At 42.2% G+C, this 18,964-nt stretch overlaps 1 protein-coding gene across 2 annotated transcripts in view; it reads right to left on the bottom strand.

Annotated features, from left to right (window-relative positions):
• The window catches only part of SEMA4G (semaphorin 4G), a 516,826-nt gene that overhangs the window by 395,519 nt on the left and 102,343 nt on the right, over positions 1-18,964 (bottom strand). For both annotated transcript variants that reach the window (XM_069239519.1, XM_069239518.1), the window contains one exon: positions 591-837. In XM_069239519.1, the coding sequence (XP_069095620.1) occupies positions 591-711 (121 nt within the window). In that variant the 5' untranslated portion in view covers positions 712-837. The remainder of the gene's footprint in view (positions 1-590; positions 838-18,964) is intronic.

The raw sequence follows: 18,964 nt of genomic DNA, 5'->3' as shown, positions 1-18,964 counted from the left end.
CAGCAACACAGAACAAGGGGATGGGTTTTTGTGGAAGGGAAACAGCACACGAGGGACAGAGCTAGAAAACACATGCATTGACAAAGAGTGCTGAAAAAAAGAAAAAATGTTAGAAAGGGAAGAATACAAGTCAGCCAGTCAAAAGGGTGGTAAAGAGGATATGCTCCTGGGGACTAACACACACAAGAAGTTAAACGGAGCCATTGAAAAAAAGCAGAAAAATTATGGAGACAACTATGCCTACCAACAGTAAGCAGTGACGGGGCAGGCCATCATTGTACGTTCACGATATGTGTTTTGCAACTAGACAGCTTGTGCTGTCTGACAGGCTATACCTAACATCCGCATTAGGAATATAAATGATGTTTGTACATATTAACGGTAAAAACTAAACAGTGCCCTAGAGACAAACAAATTACTCAGGGGGCACCGCTGCCTTCATATTGCAATCCCAATTTGTAAGAGTTGCTGCAGTCCTCTCACGCCCAGTACTTTGTGAAATGTGGCAGGGAAACCCGCAAGATGATTTAGAGCCCCCTGAAAATGTCTTCTCGAAGAATGACATCAAAATAATTCACGATTCCACTTACCCTCAAAAGCCACGGTTACTCTCGGTGTTGAATCCAAATCTGTAACTGGTCTTTTGGAGGAATATGCTGTTGTCAAAACTGTAGACAGCACCAAAAGAAAATGAATCAGGCAGCTCCTCATTTTGATTTCGGACAAGAAAGTTCTCCACAACCACTTGATGAAAAACCCCTTTAGTCCGGCCAAGTCGTGATTTCACTTGGCCACCGTCCTCTGCGTCTCTCACATCAAATGTCCACCACCATCATCCTGAGAAAGAGAACCGAAGAGAATTTCATATATCACTGACTGCAGGAAAACATTTTGTCCAATTTCGTTGCTCGACTAAAATCCTAGCAAACAAAACAATAGAAAACCACTCAAAAACAAATTAAAATACCCCTGCTGAAACATCCAGAGAGAAAATGATTGTGTTGTTACATTTTCTTCCAGCAACAGCCAGCCCCGGCAATATGTAAATTGCAGGGTGCTCTGCCAAAACGTCTTTGTTAGTAATTCCATTTGCATCACTAAATACAATTCATGAAAAGAGGAAAATAGAACTGGGCGTGTTAACAACAGCATTCATTTGAATTCTACCGTGTGCGTATTGTTGGAGGCGACATACATTAGTGCATACACCAGCTGGATAAGCATGCAAGCATAAGTGCCCTGCAGGTTTTTATTCAACTTGTTAACTTGAATTCTATAAATGCAATAATTGTGCATAATAGGTGTTAATGGCGAATATTTTGTGTGACATTGGGCACATCAATTTATAACCGTAATCTACATTCTTTATAGTGCCCTACCAGCCTTTATGATAATGAATGAAAATAAAACAGAACACATCTGTATACACTAAAGACTGAAACCCTAATCATGGAGCATTGAGACCCTTTTAAAGCTACACTAGCTATAATAGTAACTGTTAAAACACAGAAATAAAAATATCATAAATGTAAAAAAAAAAACGAAGAAATTGAAACATCTGATTTTCGCGTTCTCTTCTACATGAAGGCGCACGATCCCTTGTTTGACACTTTTTCCTTCCGTCATTAGGAGTTCCCACCAGCCCATCCAACATTTTTACACAATAACTTTTCTCCGCCTCTTCAATTTTCTCTTAATATCGTTTTTCTGCCCCATTTCCGTTTATGTAGCATGGTGCGATGCTTAATTTGTAAAAGAATGAGTGCTGGTGCCCAAAGCTCTGCTCAGATGACAGCGACTGGTGCAATTAATTGGTGGCGCACCCAATGCCAAGGCTGCGTAGCCCTGAATCAACTTCATGCCTTTTTAATCTACTACCAGGCAATCCTTGCCCCTTTTTCTCACTCTTGCAAGTTCCTGCTTTCTTCCTTTGTCTCGTTTTTTCCATCTTTCTGTTTCTCCTTTGTGTTTTTTCCCCTCTCGATTAATGTCTGATGAGGAAAAATAACAGCGTGTTCCCAAAAATGAGCGCTGGTAACCCCCACAGGCAACCATTGGCTTAAATTAAGCATTGGCAAGGTGTAGTGCTTCTAAAACACTTGCCCTTCTCCCTTAAACGCATTGCAAAAAAGTATGCACATTTTCTATTTTGTACACTTCTTCAGCTTTTACTCATACATAACATTTATAGACCATCACCTTCCCTCGCTTTTCATTTCGTTTTTGATTTCCTTTTTTATTTCTGAATTTTGATTGGATGCCTTCCTTATTAATCCCATTGGCCACTGAACAAATAAAGGAAGAACCCCGCTGAGAAGGGATGAGTGGAAAACACATGAGGTTAAGGAATGGTTATCAATCAGCAAACTATGCATTGGATGTATTCCCCATCGGAGACAATCTTTCTGAAAGTCAGCTGCAGTGCTGGCAAACAGTTTTAACCAGAGAAAAAAATGGTACGGAGGAGACCTGCTGTTCTGGATAATGTGGTATCAAATAGACAGCATATTATATAGCCAGAGAGCCTTGAAAGAGCATCATTCCCCTTCACCACAAATCTGACACACGGTATGGATAAGCTGTACCCATCAACAGCACCCCCTCAATGGCAAATACAAACTAACCAACAACCGAAACACCCGTGTCCTCTCTCCAACGATGCAGTTATATAATGGAAACATTGTTACATTTGCCTCAGTCTCTATTCTGTCATTACGAATATGGAAATGCCAACATCCAGATTATTAACATCTCTATCCAATCCAAAACCAACAAGCCATCCCCAGGGGATATGTCACAATGGAACCACACAAGTGTACGGTGCCACTCACCCGGTACTGGCATATCTCTGATTCACCAAAGTCAGCAGCTAAAAGAAAGGAATCTATGAAAAGAAACTTAGCACTTGCTCCAATATCTGTACACAAGGTTTGATGCATCCTGTAGCACATTTGTTCTCAACCTGCAGTTGAGGACTCCTGGGGGTCCGCAAGGCCTTCTCAGGGAGTCCATAACTGTTTTATAAATTTATACAATATGAATAAATTAAAATCAATTAAGTGTATACAACTGAAGAAACAACTTTGAAATCTGAACATTTTTTCCATATTTGTGAATTAAACAAAATATTCCAATATTTGAGCATTTTTTTGGTGTATACTTGGTTTTGCATTTTTGTGTATTGTTTTGAGGTTCAAATCACAGAAATTGGTTAAACCAGAGGTCCCCAGCTTACAATAATGACTCAGTGTGGGTCCCTAGATTCAAGTAATGATTTAGTGGGCGTTCACAGAAGTAAAAATGTTAATAACCACTGCTCTAGCATACACCCTGAATTATTAAGCTTCAATTTATTTTAAACATTTGAAATTCAGTTGACAATTCCAAGTCTGTTTCTTGCCTGTTGCACTTAGGATGCACACAAAGGTATCATTCTAACAGAGCAGTTCATAGTCTCACCCAGCCCTCTAAGGTGTTTATACAATCATCATCATAACACAAAATGATGGGGCCCCATGCAGAATGTGAGGAGGGCCTCATGGGTCTCCCATATCTCATAGTTATTCATTTGCCTTGGGATTAAAAGGGGACTCAATGGAAGGAGATGCCTTTATTTAGGAAAGTTGAATCTACAGGTTAGATTCTATATTTCCCAAACAATTTCTGTTTTTATTTTTTAGGTGCGTAAGATCCTAGAAAGCTTTTTCCTGAAAATATTTGGTGGGAAAAGGAAGAAACCCATAAGGGCCTCTCAGCCTAGCATGGATTACGATTGTAATTTATGAACTGCACAGTAACAAAAGAATCTCTGTGACAAAAGCAGTGACCCACTGTGCTGTGCACATAAAATACTTTTCTTGGCTTGAAACACATTTTTTGCAGCAGGCATACTAACCATCTGCGCTACCTTATATGAGTCAAAACTGCCACTAGACAAAACTCCCATCTCTCTCCAGCAGGAACATTAATCACTAGAGTTATCTTGATGCTTTTATTTTTGCCCTAAAGCTGCTGGATGCACAAGAAACTTTGCAGTGCTTTTAAAAGTGTTGTACAAAGGAAGTAATACATATAAAAACGTTTGTCAGAGGCTGTACCTGGAGAAGTGCCTTTCTCCACGCCCAGGCCTGCCGATCCCCTGGGTATGTATCACGACCCCTGGGTGTCCGCGGAACACATGTTGGGATCCGGTGCTCTAAGGCATTCAAAGCATGGGAGCACACAGTCTTTGTAGGATGCATCGCACTGTTTTATGGGTGCAAGCCAACCACCAGAGGCTGCTGCCATGCCAATGCCTGAGGATGTCACAGAGCTGCTGCCCTTGAATCAACCTCAAACTAAATTTAATTGGAAATGGAATAACATGACCTGCAAAATAAATTAGATACATTTGGCTCAGTTTATATATTTTCCCTACCATAAATGCTGCCATTTATTGACTTAAATGAGACTCTCCGTGGCTGAAAGCTGAATTAGGAAGAAAACCTAGAAACACAATTGCATGCATTTATGCTGCAGGATAAAATTAAATTAGCTCAAATATAAATTCAGCTTTGGCACTGCTTATGGCAGCATAGGGCAAACTGTTTATTAGAAAGATACTACATTTCCGAACTAGAAGCATCTCCAGCAAGTGGTGAGGAGCATAGAACTTTGACAATGCATTATTTTATTCAATCATAAGCCAAAGCATTTGGGGGCACAAATCCACGGAATTCTGCAAATCCATTTCCACCTGGCATTGACTCTAAAAAAGGCAGTTCGGACCTTTTTCTGGCCAGAGCAAGTCACACAAATTGCACGAAAACCCAGGCGCACGCAATTTAAATAGCTCATCTGCAAAGCAGCTTTGGGTGGCTTCTATAGCCTAATTCACTTCAGAGGCACATTGAGAAAAAAGGGCAATTTTCGTGTATTTCAAAAAAATTACATATATATTATATAGTCCGGTTTACTTTGAGAATGTCTAAGAAGATGGGTTAAACACTGTAGTCCTTCCTTTATTTTTACATTTTTTTAAAAATAAAGGCATTACCGGGTTTGCTAATTGTTAGCGTACTCGCGACCCGCACACGCGGTGTAAATATTCACCACTCCATGTTGCTTATATTCATATACAGGTGAGCCTTCCGATATATCTCTGTTATGTAGGCTTGGTGGATGTCATTTTCGTCTTTTTACTCGTGATTATTTAAAGATGATTTATTGCCATTGTTCATTTGTGCGCTGGATACCTTTTCACAACAAAAATTCTGCTCTTGTTTCATTTAATAGATCCATACCTCATCGTTTAAAGTTTCGGTATGTCCTAGTTGAGTAGTTTGACTAGCTAACACAGCGTGACGAAAGATGCTGATGCTCGTCTTATGTGACGTCTTAACTTTAAGCATATACAGGATTTGACATTATATCAGGTATTAGATCGAATTAACAATATCTGGGTCATTTACGAGGTGCAGTTGTACATGTGTGTGCATGATTCATTACTTTACTGGTTTTTATTTTGTGAGCCTTGCAATGTGAGGTGACTTGAACAATTGGTCTCCACTCCCAGTTTACTACGGTGAAGGGTTTGTGCTGGTTGTAGTTATGATCTCTCATATTTATATTAAGTTATTTTCATAAAATTCCAGCCCTGAAGAGGCTGTTGGGTTATTCCCTAAGACGTAACACATGTTAGCTGTGGTTGAGGTACAACTGAAATGTAACATCTATACACATGGAATTTGAGATGTATTTGAATATCCTACATCTACATACATCGAAGAGCAAGATGTAAATTTGTAAACAATAAACTACAGACTGGTGAACCACATTGAAGAACCAAGATGCCTATCTTTTCCTGAATGAACTTTTTATTGACAGTATCTTCTCGGACTGTACTGGTACATGTTCCATGTGATCAAATAATGTATTTATAGTGATTTGATATTGATTTTGTGAGAAATATACTGTTATAGCGAGTGCCTTTTATGCTACGTTTTAGGCCCTCTCCAGGTACTTTGCAGAGAGGCGGGATCAAGTTTTGTAATGTCACTCATGATTACGTTAACTCAACTTAGCAGCAGCCTGACAAACAAGATGGGAACAGGTACGCTAGATATCAGCTTCATTAGAATGTGTGCTACTTTTCAAGTGAACGTTCCACCACCAGTTAAACGTGGTGATGGCTAAAACGAGCCAAAATGCTTACAAACCCTCACAAACGTAGATTCTAGATCATGCTTAGAATGCAGCCTGCACTATTGTCTCAGAAAAATGATGTCACCAGACATGGAGAGCCTGGAACACTGCCCAATTGGCCTAACAACAGTTCTCATTCTAACACATTTACAGATGCAGTGACGCACATAGCGTTAGCTAATATTCATATAATGTGAATAGGCGTGGAACTGGCTCGCTGCCACTGACAAACATTCTACTAATAATTTGGAGAGATTGTGAAGGTTTTTATGAGAGGTAATTATAAACATCAGCAATGCAACTGAACATGACAAATCAATAAATGTATTGCTGAGTGGCTCTACACTGAGGAAGAGAAGATGAATGCATCACCTTTCACCAGTAATCCACAGGTAACACTAGTCAGAGTAACTTCAATAAATGACATATTCAAAACGCAAGACAGCAGCTAGGTTTACAGAAGTATTGAGTTACCCTGCTCTTCGATCAACAACACAGGGACAAAAGTTTAGATATTTCAATGAGCAAGAATGACGTCTATGGGCTGCGAGATAGGCAGAGGATTGCATTAGAAGGAGCCTAGAGGCAAGATTGGGAGCTAGGAAAGGCTTGCATTAGAGGGAGCCTAGAGGCCAGGCTGCGAGCTAAGCAGAGCATTCCATGAAAGGGAGCTCAGGGGCTGGGCTGCGAGCTCGGCAGAGTATTGCATTAGTGAGAGCCTAGGGGCTGGTCTGCGAGCTAGGCAGAGTATTGCATTAGAGGGAGCCTAGGGGCTGGTCTGCGAGCTAGGCCTAGCATTGCATTAGAGGGAACTCAGAGGGTTTGCAACGAGCTCGGCAGAGCATTTCATTAGAGGGAGCCTAGGGGCTGGTCTGCGAGCTAGGCAGAGTATTGCATTAGTGAGAGCCTAGGGGCTGGTCTGCGAGCTAGGCAGAGTATTGCATTAGAGGGAGCCTAGGGGCTGGTCTGCGAGCTAGGCCTAGCATTGCATTAGAGGGAACTCAGAGGGTTTGCAACGAGCTCGGCAGAGCATTTCATTAGAGGGAGTCTAGAGGCCAGGATGAGAGCTAGGCAGAACATTGCATTACAGAGAGCCTAGAGGCCAGGCTGTGAGCTAGGCAGACCATTGCATTAGAGGGAGCTCAGGGGCTGGGTTACGAGCAGGGCAGAGCATTGCATTAGTGAGAGCCGAGGGGCTGGCCTGAGAGCTAGGCAGAGTTTTGCATTAGACGGAGCCTACAGGCTAGGCTGCGAACTAGGCAGAGGATTGTGTTAGAGGGAGCCTAGAGGTCGGGCTGCCAGCTAGGCTGAGCACTGCAGTAGAGAGAGCCTAGGGGCAGGACTGCGAGCTAGGCAAAACATTGCATTAGAGGGAGCATAGGGGCTGGGCTGCGAGATAGGCAGAAGCTTGCATTCGAGGGAACCTAGAGGCCGGGCTGCGAACTAGGCAGAGAGTTGCATGAGAGGGAGCCTAGGACCGGGTTGTGAGATAGGCCGAAGATTGCCTTAGAGGGAGCCTAGAGGCTGACCAACAGGTAGAGTTTTGCATTACAACACCACATGACTAATTGGCAGAAGAAACATTAAATGTGAACTGCAGTTAGCGTTTCTTCTTCTGATCCTAAATCATTACACTCAACAGAAATAACTTAGTAATCTGTTTTCCATTTTTGAAGGTCCATAGAAAGGTTATTTGATTAAAGAGGAACAAAAATCGCAACACTGTCTCTCTGTATGGAGTTGAGGGCTTCATTTACTTGCTGTGACTTCCTGAAGGATGTGGTAGAGTCACTGCTGCTCTATTCTGGATCCTCTCCCTCAGATATATTTAATCTGAGTGGGAAGGTTAAAACTTAACTGCAGCGGCCCCACTCCATAATGAGCTGAAACCCCACTTTGCATCAAGAGGAACAAGACATAGGCATCTAGCCCTGTTTTGGACCGTATTTTAAAGCACAATATCTGTGCCCCTGAGCATACAGGGAGAGGGCTGTTGTTGGATGAGACAAATGCTTTCCTTGGTCCTAATTTGTTTGTAGTCAAGAATCCAGATGTGGTGGACAAGGTGCTGACCAGACTGTAGATATTGCTATGAGGTTTACAGAACTGAGCAGTTAAAAGAGTAAAATATTACACCTTTAAAGTAACTAAGAGAACCCAGGGGTTGTTTGGGCTGCTGCGCAAATCTAAATACTTAGGAATTCTTCCTAAAGAAAAGGAACTTGTAATTGGAGCAAGGCTCACTCTGGGCACCGACTATGCAGCACCCCAGAGAGGCAATGGGAGACTAGAGACGTGGAAGAGAACCACGGGTAGCTGGAAATGACTCTTTAACACAGAGGAGAAAGAGCTAAGTAGAGAAGGTGTGGTGGGAGTAGGCAGGCAAGAGGTAGGGGTGTAGGGCTAGTAACTACTAAGAGGTGATTTAGGTATTGAAGAAACATAATAAAAATGATCTCTGAAAAATCAACGTCAACAGCATTCCAAAGAGGTGCCTATTTTAAAGGTCACACCTGCCGGAAATGTAGGTCAAATTTAACATAATTCTGCAATGCTGTGCATCGAATTTGATAAGCTAAAGGAGGAAGTGTTCAGACTAAAGATCGAAAAAGGCTAATGGAAGTAAGGGCACAAACCAACATCCCTCATTAAGAGGGATCAATCTGAGCTTATCAAAGTGAGATAGGACAAGATCCGCATGAAGAGAAATCTGAGTGCCACTAAAGGATGTCTAAAATGTATAGATTATAAAGCAAGAATCTACTGACTGAGTTTCTGGTGGGAACACAAATGGCTGATTTCCGTCAAGCACCAATGTGAAAATCACTTTTGCTGTCTAATCGGAGAAAGCCTACTAGACCGTGTATTGGCAAGCACTGAGGTCAATACTAAAGGACTATTAGGTGATTCTGATGGTTAAAAGAAATCATGATCTATTAATGGTCTGATTAAATCTACCTCCACTGCTGTGCTGTAACAGTGAGGTGGAGGACTTGAACAGGGACTAAGATCTTACATTTAATCTATAAATAGTTAAATAGCAGTTTATTGACTCAGAAAACTGTGAGTCCTAACTTCCCCTCAGCTATAGCTAGACCTCTCTCCTACACTTAAGAAGTTCAGCCGAGCTTCCAATTCAGATAGTCTTAGTTTTTGGTGTAAATGCAATATAATCATGAAGGGGGCAAGCTTTGCTGCATTAAACAAGTCCCATCTTGGTGCAGTGAAATAGTAACACTAGCTTCACAGGAAGTAACCACTAATACAAAAAGAATTCAGATTGACTAAGCGAGACCTCAGCCAATTATTAAACTGTCTGATGTCCAGGGAACCAAAGACTATAATTAACCTACAACTCATTATTAGCAATAAGAATAGCTGATTTTAACACAAAAGCAGGGAAGCCATATAATGCTGTACATGAAATGGATATTCGAGAATGTTTAGGCTAGTGGCAGAGGACATGGTTGTTACACTTTAAGGCACATTACAAGTCTGACATCATGACCAACTTACCAATTATTCCTGATTCTGAAACCCTGTCCGAATAGATTCATTTAGCTACCCAGAGGTAAAAAAAAAATCTTGTCTTTGAAGGCGGAGAAAAGTGTCAAGTCCAGACAAAGTCCCAGCAGTTCTCTACAAGATTAGTCTTGAGAGCTGGTCTCTCTTTATAGTAAAAACCCCCAGAGGAGAGCGGAAATAGTCCTTATCTAGTAACAAAAAAGGTGATACTTCAAATACAGGAAACTGCTGTTCCATATAACTTTTAGATAGCATCGGAAAAACTTTGGAAGACTGATTCTCCTGGGGTTACAAGGAAGGTACTGATTAGCATAAGATCTTGTCTAGAGCCCAGGTCTGGTATTGTAAGGGTATGGGACACTAGACCAAGAATTTCGCCTTTAACCCATTATCACAAAACATGTTCGGCTTAGAAAGAAACCATTTACTTGACCTGAAAGTTCCTATGATGGTCTAGACCGATTCAGAGTCCTGACATTATAAAAAAAAATGGAGTTTGAGCTTGGCTTAGTGACATTATCAGATTATTACACTTAAATACAGTAACATGAGTTATGGCCAGGATGACAATGTGATCAAGGACTTTGGTGTTGTGAAAGGCATTATGCAAGGCTGCCCCTTTTCTTTTTAATGTATTTATAAATGGTAATTAGGACTCTCTAAAAGGAATAAGTGTGATGCTTTTAGACTAGACAAATTCAAGTTCCCTTTTTACTCTATGCTGACAACAGGTCAAACAACCGCCCCCTTTATCCATCTCCTCCATAGGTAACTTTCACTTTCAACAAAAGCCACCAGACCTTTGTCTCGATTGTTTGTCCCAGTCAAATTTCTGCTGGAGGTCAGAGTCTATATATGGGGCCACCGGCACTGTCTGGTGAGACTGTCTCAATGTAACATGGTTAAAAGCAAAGCATTGCTGGGAGACTTTAAGATTTAAACCAAGTCCATCACAAACAATGTAAAAGTGCACACACTTTAATGTTGCTCTCTACCTCAACTCATCAGCCAACCAGGACAATGTATTTACATTAGTAAGGTCCCAGGTAGGAACTACTTAACTGTAAATTCAGTGGTGGGCGTGAATAAGTTACATACGTCATGTTACAGGCCCGCCTTTGGCTTCCCTTTTAGCCCCATGATGTCTTTAAGGTTGATGTGCTTTACAAATAAAAATAAATAAATAGGTACGTGGGAAAGGATCACAGAAAGCACATTCTGCATAGTGAACCTCTCCCCGACAAGCCTCTGCTGCCTATCACCCCAACAGGAGACTGCCTCTGCTGGGACTGACATCACTCTAGACACAGAAGGCCACCTAGCCTATTGAAGATGGCAGTTGATAGCCTGTTACTTTATGATTTTGCTTTTAACTTTTCCTGGTCACCTTAAAAAATAAAACAAAGGCCCTTTGGACGACAGACCGAACTTAGGGTTTTAATGCACAGTTTTAAAATTCCCAAAAAAGTATCTGTTACCTTACATATGTTTAAAGAGGTAATGGGGTAAGTCAGCTGTTAGAGACGGTTTGTTGGAAAAATCTATCTTCCTTCGGTGTAGCAAGAGTTGGATTGCACCAATTATGAGTTGAAACCTAAGGCCAAAACAAACCATCAGATCGAAGCTGTGCAACTTCCTGGCTGCTTTCCTGATTAAACCCCTAACTTTAAATATAGGGTTTTAATCCAACATCAACCAATCGAGACCCCCATAACCTTCAACAATATGATCTGGTGTTTTCATTCTACAAGCAATCCAGGTTCTGCCCGTTTTTGTACCTAGTCAAGTCTTAGCCCCAAGTGACTTTACAGGACAAAATAAATGAAATATCAGCATAAAAGTCTGGAGATCGCTCACCTGTTATATGAAATTGCATAATATGACATACAAGCATTAACAGCAGATTTGCAAAAGCACCAACATGTATAGAGTTGTATACAAACTCTACCTGCGCCCCTGTTGAGGTGCAATTCAGCGTTGTATTTGCCCTTCCTTACAGAAATATATGGCCTATTCTCATGCATATGCTCCTATTTCAGTTATGTTTGATTTTTGATTTCCATAAAAGGTATTTGTATTTCTCTCCTTTCCACCTTCTCCTGCTTGAATCACTCACTTTAAAGCTCTGACGGTAAAATAAAACACAATAGCTCAAAATTAAATATATCAAGTCAGGAACCATGGAAAGAGAAAGGAGAGCATGTCAGTTTTGACTTATCACACTCCATCTCAAGAATGTATAAATATTTCCACATTTCCTCACGTTATGTTTTAGAATATCTTACAGTATGTATTCTGTGCAAAGGCCTTTGTGAAAGGAGGAAAAATAGATTTAATACAGAGGCTAAAGTAGCAAAACAGCTTAGATACAAGTCTTGTTTTCTTGGGACTATAACATCTAAGCAAAGCTCAAGGAGCTTCCAGGGTGACATGAAGTGTTGTCGGTATGTTGTCACCTTGTGAGAACTCTACGAGGCGGTCTGTCCGATGAAGTGCACAAGAATCTCTCAGTAATATGTGAGGGCATGTTGAGGATAATGAGGGGTCTTTTTGGGTTATGTGAGGATTGCGATGAGATGTAATGAAAGTCAGCAAAATGAGGTGTGAAGGTTTGCTCTAGTAGTGGTTGGTTGGAAGTTGCTACATGGTAGTCTGTAAACTCTCCTAAAAGATACACAAAGTTCTTTGGGAGGTCGCATGATGATATGTTATACGATGATATATTGGTAACTTGTATAACCTACAATATGATCTCAATCATCCTTGGACATTGCCCTCAGGGGAGACAAACTTTGTGAATAAGGGTGAGGACAGATGAAGGCTGATAGAAACCAACAGAGATTAGTAAGGATTGATGCGTTAGAAAGGGAATGGTGAAAAAATTCAAACTTTTTGGCTGAAGAAGTGGGTGTCCTCTTTTAGAATGTGGAGAGGTCTTCTGTCATCCATTGCACAGCCCTCTCCCAACAGCTCTTATCATGGCATCTGCTGACTGCTTTTCTCTTTTTTTCTCTCTCTCTCTCTCTCTCCAGAAGATGCATTGCATGCTGTACAGATCATGCACATGGAATGTCAGGAGAGGTCTGTCGTCACTGCACTCATTTCTAAAAGCAAGGGCTTTCTGAAAAAAATCATATTTATGTACAGAAAAGACAGGACTGGAAACCAAAATCAGCTCTAACAACCCAACCTAACATTGCACCACGCACATGAGCATAGCAAGTGAGCCCCACACACTGCACGTGGATTTCAGAGAGTTAGCCCAAACAAATGTTTAGCACTTGGGGGCAAGGAGTACATTTTAAGGCATAACTGTTCAATTGTATTGGCAGCAAACCTTACAATGAACCCGAAGTTCTTAATTAGGGACAAATTCAATATTCCAGTAGTTCAGGGTCTGCCAGTGTGCAATGTTTGTCCTCTGCATGTTTGTGTTTATAAAGCAATTATATGGCTGACAATAAAAAAGACTCAAAATAGGCAAAAAAACATACCTCATCACATACAGTGACTATCCCATACAATGTGCACTGCTGAATTAATGCCCAGCATGTAAAGACTGAATCCAACCTGGTCATGTGCGCACAGCACCATTATCATCAGCGGTGGTTCCTCCATGGGAGCACAGGAGCGTCGCCCCCCCCAATATCCTGTGCAGAAAGCGTCAAAAATAGAATGGTAATAAAATTATTTTATTACCATTTTACTTTTTACAGTTTCTGGTGGGAAATGTAGTGTGAGGGCAGGGCCAGTGAGTCACTCCTGCCAGTGATTGGCAGCAGTGACAAGTGGCCACTTAAGTTTGAACTGTGCATGTTGGTTTGGTCAGCTACCTTGCTACGGTCAAACCAACATGCGTAATTCAAACCTCAGCTGGGTTGGAGAGCAGACACAGGCTTACAGTGCCTTTAGAAGCGTAGTATGCCCGCTCCAGACAATAAAGACGCTTCACTCATGCTGCTTAACAGCATGAGAACATCGTCTTGATTGGATGAGAGAGTTGACTGTGGGCTTTGCGCTCTGAGAACATGCTGCAGAACAATGGGGACGTGCTGCAGAACATTGAGCGTTAGTGAAAGGTGAGTGATTTTTTTGTATATGTTTATATTACTGTGCATTGTGTTATTATTATGTGTATTTTTATGTGCAGATATTTTGCGCCCCTCCGATGTGATTTGCCACCAACCACCACTGGTTATCACGCCAGAAACCAAACTGTACAGACCTGTAAAGTGACACAGCTATGCGTCTATGTTGCCCCGAATTCTACAGCATCCACATTGCAAATGTGTGTACAGCACCGTTGTCTTGTGACAAACCAAAATGTCCCGGTATGAAAAGACCATTCAGTATGCTGCTTCGGAGATATAGCCCAGCCTCCTTTATCTTCTGTGGTAATGATGACAGTTGTTGCTCCTTAGGTACACAGCCTCTAATGAGAGCCCAAATGTGCAGAATCTGGTTTTCATTCACTGTCGAACTATCTATGGAGTCGCGACGTCTGACAAGTCATTTTCTCCGAACGGCTGGTAAGTGCTCAGCTCCGGAGAGTTGAATTGGGTGGTAGTTATAATAAAACCCATTAGGTGCACGGTAGGAACCTGTACCCTTGTCACTTTGGCCGTGCTACGTGATAGGGATGAAATAAGGTGCCTTCTTGTCACCTGTGAATTCTCCTCTCACTCAGCAGCCTGCTCGCAGTTCTTGGGACGGGGTCACACAGGGGAAGGAAAGGTCAGCCTCCACGTGTGACGAGGGATGCAATCGATGACGTCAGTGCAACGCAAGCACGCACACGCCCGCTCCTGGCTTCTGCACTTGGAGCCGGCGCCAGATAAGATCCAGGAGCAGAGACAGAGGTGTGTGGAGGCGAGCGCAGATAGCAGCTGCAACCGCTGAATAGCAAACCACACCACTCATTATCCAATCTGTGCAACATACAAGAGACGGGGAACAACACGCTAATTAAACCCACATTCATTTGTTCTGCAGATTAAACTTTTGCAGGCAGCGCCAATAAAGTAATGAACAGCGCGCGAGTCTCAGAGCCAATTCAACCGGAAACGTCAGTTAGAAACATCTGGAAGAGCGAAAGGTGTACGAGCCTAGTTTGGGCCGTACCTAAAGCTGCGTGCAGCGATGCTGGAGGATGGCTGCAATGACCCGACCATCCATTCGACCGTGGACCATTCTATTCTCGGTTTCTGTCAGCAAAGGTCTAGATTGAACCTGTTTTGCCAGGGCCTAATTTTGGTTTTATCTCCGTGTCTCAGCTTGTGTTTAAACAAGGCTTGCGGATTGGAGAAGCCGAGAGTCACAGCTGCAACACTGACCTTTTTCATTTAATTGAATGAATAAAATCGTCCAAATCACTGAAAACAATATTTAAAAAAAATCAGTACAAAATGTAATGCTTGGTAGAAGAAGGCAGATAAAAGGAGGCGCAACGCAGTTGGAAGCAGAGAGTAGAAAGATGTAAGCCATGGCAACGTTTGAGGATTAGGATACGGAAGTGGCAGCGACCTCGACACGGGGAACCACCCAGTAATGCCCAGGAAGAGAATATAAAGTGAGATTGTAGGAATATGACTGAGGAGAGACAGACACGTGGAAGTCAAGGGATGCTTCTAAAGACGAAACTTGTGAAATCAACCGGGATGCACAACAGCAAGGGGAGGTCAGAGACACACGAGTTGAGAAGGGTAGGAGGGAAGAGAAAGAGAGGCTATAGAGAAATTCAATACAGGTGGAAGGGATCAAGATAGTAAGCAGAGTCAGATGAGACTGAACAGCTGTAGCCATGATGGAATAAAAGCAACGAAATTAGAACTTTTGTGGCATAGAAAGATAGCAAGCCCATATTTTCAGACGATTGTAGAGCTAGAAGTGTAGGTGCACATCAGGGCCGTGACATGAAAAGAGAACTATAAGGAACAGTTGAATTATAAGTTGATATTGCAGGAGGAAGAAGATACACAAAGAGAAATGGCTGGTTGAAAGGATTTATGGGGGTACATGAAAAAGGGAAAGGCATGAAGTTTACTTTTAGAAAAATTGAGATGAAGAGAGAGAACACCCAGAGCCGGGTAGAGGAAAGTCATCCAGAGCGAACAATATTAAGAGAGGCTTCTGCAAGTTCAAAGAAACAAAATGAGAGTCGTCACCATAAAAGTGAGCCGGTTGCCCAATAGAAAAACTAAGGGAGGAGAGTTGAGTGGTGAACATACATAAGAGAACCCAGCAGCATACCATGAGGAACTCTATATCTTCGTTCACAAACAGGCAAATAAAAATGATTCTTAACCCAAGTAATATGGTATAGTAGCCAGAGTCACAAAACAAAAACCAAGAAAGTTGCGAGTAAGAGATGGTGAAGTTAGAGTAGAGAGAGGGACAGTGTGATCTAATGCATTAAGGACAGCAAGCAAGTAGGAAGAGAGCAGTGTTAGCCTGATAAGTTAGGATTAGTGTGTTCACTACAGAAAGAAGAGCTATTTCAATTGATTGAGTAGGATGGAACCTACACTAAATGTGAAAGATGAGAGAATGCTGGTCAGGTATGAGTGAAAGGTTGTTAGAAATGACCAGCTCAAAGAACTTGGAGATAAATGGTGTGAGAGAGAAGATTGAAATTGGAACATAAAGAAGGGTTGAGGGAGGAGTTCTTTGGGATAGGTAGAATTGGAGCATGTTTAGACATGCTGCAAAACACACCAGAATTAAGGGAGATATTTATAAAGGAGGCTGGGTAGGACAGACAATAGGGTTAAGTAACAGTGAAAAAGGGAGAAGGAAGTGTGTCAGAGGGAACAGCCAAATGATTAGCCTTTCAGAGACAAGGGGAACAATTCGATTCAGAAACAAGATTAGATTACTAAAACAGAACTGAAGAGGTAGGAGTTAAAAGGCTGGATAAGGAGGAGGTCAGTAATAGTGAAAAAACAACAAAGATGATCAATCTTAGAAGTGACAGAAGAGGCAAGTTCAGCTGTTGTTAGAGAGGAAAAAGAAACAGGTTAAAGACGCTGATTAACTAAAGAAAAGAGTTGATTGGGAGAGGAAAAGAATAATCACACACTGGCAATCTCGATACTTGGCAGTTGTGAGAGCTTGGTCAGAGGAAGAACGAAGAAATGAAAGGGTCTTGTGATCAATAAGTAGACCGCTTTTTTTCCATCAATGCTCTGCATAGAAAAGAAGATGCTGGTTGTAGGAAAGTGCTTGTTTATGTTAAGATTGAGAGGTTTGCAAGAAGAGATAAAAGGATTGAGATTGAGATGATGACAGTATGAATAAATCTTGTCTGCATGAAGGAAGTGGGTTTAGTCCATGGATGGAAGAAAAGAGAGAAATGAAGAGGGAACAAAAAGAATATTGAGGGAACGTAGAACACGATGAAAAAAGTGCAAGGGTGAGAGGTGAAGAGCAGCAGATGGGGAATGGATGGAGACAAATATATGGGAAGGAAATTGAAGTAGCCCTGTCAGAGTAATACAACATTAGGTAAAGATAGGATCAGAAAATATGGGGAAGAGGACAATTGTGTAGAGGTGAGCTAAAGGAGTCCTGCATCAAAGAGATGCATGAGTGGCACTAACATGTAAGCTAAAGTCCTCATGGAGAATAAAGAGGTAAGAATGTGGAAGCATGGCTGAGTCCGCGGTTCAGGGAGTCACAGGAAATACGGAGCAGACTAGGCATCTGATACATGGTGAGGTAGGAAAGAGCTGTAGGTTGAGAGCAGAGGTGGAGTGCAATTCAAAGAAAGAGTACAAGGGGGAGAGATGGAGGATTAGGTGGGTCAGGTAGAGTGGAACAAAAGGTCACTAACTCCGGTGGAGTGTCTGGGTAGGAGAGTGAAAAAAAGAGGTAAAAACAGCTGAAGTAGTAATGTTATGTGGCTAGTGCATGATGATGGAGAGGCCTTGACCAGAAACACAAAACTGCCAAAAAGCATGCTGAAAACAAATGGAGGGTGATGGAAAGCAATAAAGGTGGATAATGTAGTCACTTTTAGCTCCAATTACTCAATTGCTAAACTGTAAGCAGTTTCTAAAAGTAAAAAGTGTGTTTCTCTACCATTGCCATCATGATATATACACTTTAGCAGGCTCATGCAAACACAACATCTCTAAACAAGCACAAGCAAAGTAAACAAGTCTTATCGATGAGATGAGAGCTACTGTCTTTGTCAGTGTTTAGCCATGTTGTACAGCAGCAGAGCTGCCATACAGCATGACTTAAGGTTTTAAAAAAAGGAGCTATGATGATCCCAGAGCTTGGCGCATCACATTGCTTCTTTATATTGGTGGCAGGAAAGAGGCAACTCAGAGGATGGGGAGGTAATACAGGTGGCGGAGGAGGCAACACAGAAGGGGAGGCCACAGGGACAATAAGGGTGTGGGGGAAGAAGCACTATGACTTGGACAGCAGTGTCAGCGTCATAGCACTTTTCTTGTTTTGGCAGGTAAGGGGACAAGCAGCAACATGGACAAAGCTGGGTGGCAGTCAAACAGCAACACAAGGGAGTGTAGGCAGGTGGTGGCAAGCAGCACAGATGAGGACAGGCCTGGTAGGGGCAAGCAACACAGATGAGGGTGGGGCAAGCAACACAGACAAGAGCAGGCAGGTAGGGGCAAGCAAGACAGACGAGGGAGGGTAGGTGAAGGCAAGCAACATGGACACGTGCAGGCGGGTGAGGGGTAAGCAAAACTGATAAGGACAGGCACGTGTTGGCAAACAACACAGACGAGGGTGTACAGGTGGGCGTGCAAGCAACACAGACGAGACCAGGAGGGTGGGGTCACGCAATATGGACAAGGGATGGAGAGTTCGCAGTTGAGGGCAAACAACACGGACAAGGATGGGTGGGAGAAACACAGAAGGGCTGAAGTACGCAGGGGATCAAGATGAAAAAGACACAAACACAAGGAAAAAAGTAGCACCTGAAAAAAAGAGCAGTGAAAGGACACAAGTAAGGTGGGCATGTTCAATGTGAGGGACAAACACACAAAGAGGGAAAAAAGGCTATGGCAGCTGACCAATAAGAAGCAAGCAAATGAGAGTGACAATGAAGAGAACCAATGGGGAGCAATGGACAAACTCTGAGCCCACTTTTAGAAAACAAAATTTCTTGAAGAGAGAGTGCATGTGCTTCCTAGGTGAGACCTAAAAACAGTTGTGAAAAAAATCATGTCAGCCCAACTGGCACACCTGCCACCATGGAGATCATCAGGAACTTTGTGCAAATTACCAT

This window comes from Pleurodeles waltl, chromosome 6, assembly GCF_031143425.1.
Source record: "Pleurodeles waltl isolate 20211129_DDA chromosome 6, aPleWal1.hap1.20221129, whole genome shotgun sequence".
Lineage (NCBI taxonomy): Eukaryota > Metazoa > Chordata > Amphibia > Caudata > Salamandridae > Pleurodeles > Pleurodeles waltl.
Note: the sequence above shows the minus strand (reverse complement) of the source record. Positions and strands in the feature narration are given on the sequence as shown.